Here is a 2,120-nt window from a genome sequence, read left to right on the forward strand (position 1 = left end):
CGCCTCTATACGATTATTTTCTGATAATGATGAAATAGCCCCGCCTCCCCCCACCTCTCCTGCTCAGAGACCAGCTGCTGGGCTGTCAGAAGAGGGGGAGGAAAAGAGAGGCTCTGTGTTTTATTCTTATATTATTATATAGAGTCGTTATCAATTTGTTTTAAAGCTCAATAAATAACAAAGAAGACCTCTGACCGGCACTTTTCTAATTTTGTCCGGAAGATTTCAACGGACATTTTGACCGCGAAAAAAATGTTAACGGAAACTCTGCCGCACGGTCCCCTCGTTCCTTGAAGAGGCGGAGAGGTGGGTGTTTGTCATCTGCTGGTGGACTACCGGAGAGAGCAGGAGCACACCATGCTCCGGGGTCTTCTTCGCTGCTTTTGGTGTATTTTGTGGCGGCAGCAGCGCCACTTACAGGCCCGGCATATGTACTACAGCGTTTCCAGCGGTCTCGTGTGAACGGACACGTTAATGAATCGAATGCGTGTGAACGGAAGACATTTTTGAAAACGCATACGTGTGTAAAGTTAACGTGTAAATGGGGTCTGAATGTTCAAAAAGCTCTTTATTTTTCTCCTACTGCCTGTGCTGCAGCTCCTCTTTTCACCCTCTGTCTGAAACCAGAGCTGCTCTGATTGGTTAGCTGGCCGACAATAGGAGCGTGAGTGTTCCATAGTGATGTCACTATGTTGGGGAAGTAAACAAAGGAGTCCAGTGGAGGCTTTTTGTTTAGATGTGACTGAAACTCTTCAGTGAGAGGCTGACAGGATCCCAGTGTTTTGTTTTGATATGAGATTCTTTTCAAGATAACAGCAGTTGGGTAGAGACATTTATAAATAATTATATTTATTATGTATAATTAATGTCTCTGTTGCCCCCGCAGAACAAAGACCCCAAAATGTCGCGCGTGGCTCTGGAGTCTCTGTACCGACTGCTGTGGGTCTACATCATCAGGATCAAGTGTGAGAGCAACACCGTCACACAGAGGTAAACACACACTTTTTGATTTCAACACAATTCAGACCCTTTTTTACTGAAAATCAAACGGTTCAGATTCTGAATTCTGACTTAAAAAATTAAAAAATCTGAATTCTGACTTAAAAAAAAAAAAAATTCAAGTTCTGACTTTTTTCCAAAAAAATCTAAATTCTGACTATTTCCATAAAATTCAGAATTTTTTCAGAAAATCTCTAAATTCTGACTTTTTTTCAGAAAATGTTCAGAATTCTGACCTTTTTCATAAAACCTCAAAATTCTGACTATTTTCATAAAATGTCAAAATTCTGACTTTTTTTTATAAAATTCATAAAACTGACTTTTTCATAAAATTTCAAAATTCTGATTTTTTTTTATAAAATCTCAAAATTCTGACTTTTTCCATAAATTCTCAAAATTCTGACTTTTTCCTAAAATCTCAAAATTTCTGACTTTTCATAAAATCTAAATATTCCGTTTTTTTTCTAGGAAAATCATAAAATGTCTAAATTCTGACTTTTTAGAAAAAAAACAATAAATAGCAAAATAATTGTCTTAATATAATTAATCAAAAAGAGACATTTCTACTAAATTGCAGTAAATGTGTGACGCCTCTCCTCGCGTAGTCCCTGATCTGTCTGTGGTGTAATCCATCCTAAACCTCCCTCTCCTCTCCAGTCGTCTGCTCAGCATCGTCTCGGCTCTGTTCCCCAAAGGCTCTCGCAGCGTCGTTCCCAGAGACACTCCGCTCAACATCTTCGTCAAGATCATCCAGTTCATCGCTCAGGTGAACACTGCACACCGTTTGTGTTTATATATACATATTTATATATTTATATTTCTGTCAGATTCACTTTAAACAGTCAGGAAATCTTGCCGTGACCAATAACAGCAAGGAGCGATTTCTTGGAATTTAATTGATTTTATCTTTTAATTTCACATTCTTACTTTTACTTTTTTTGTTCATACAAATTTTATTTATCTCAAAAAACATTATTATTTTTATTAATGATAAACTTGATTTCCCCAGAGACAAAAACACATTGTGATTTGGATGACTGATATTTAGCAGGGATTTAAATGCAGTGCTATGTTTAATTTGATGTGCTTTAAAAATAATCAGTCCCTTAAGGCAGGGGGGG

The 2,120-nt window shown here is 37.5% G+C and overlaps 1 protein-coding gene across 1 annotated transcript; it reads left to right on the forward strand.

Moving 5' to 3' along the window:
- The first annotated feature begins 877 nt into the window (after positions 1-877).
- LOC104960771 (protein furry homolog-like) lies at positions 878-1,876 on the forward strand. The gene is made up of 2 exons (XM_010788926.1): positions 878-990; positions 1,657-1,876. Exons 1-2 carry the CDS (start codon positions 902-904, stop codon positions 1,835-1,837), a joined length of 270 nt encoding a protein of 89 aa, XP_010787228.1. The 5' UTR covers positions 878-901; the 3' UTR covers positions 1,838-1,876.
- Positions 1,877-2,120: the final 244 nt, after the last annotated feature.

The sequence above is a fragment of the Notothenia coriiceps genome, unplaced genomic scaffold (assembly GCF_000735185.1).
Source record: "Notothenia coriiceps isolate Sejong01 unplaced genomic scaffold, NC01 NC01_scaffold00032377, whole genome shotgun sequence".
NCBI lineage: Eukaryota > Metazoa > Chordata > Actinopteri > Perciformes > Nototheniidae > Notothenia > Notothenia coriiceps.

Coding starts and splice junctions, on each gene's coding strand:
- LOC104960771 (XM_010788926.1), top strand. CDS start 902: ATGTCGCGCGTGGCTCTGGAGTCTCTGTACCGACTGCTGTGGGTCTAC. Junction 991..1,656: donor AGCAACACCGTCACACAGAG/GTAAACACACAC, acceptor TCTCCTCTCCAG/TCGTCTGCTCAGCATCGTCT.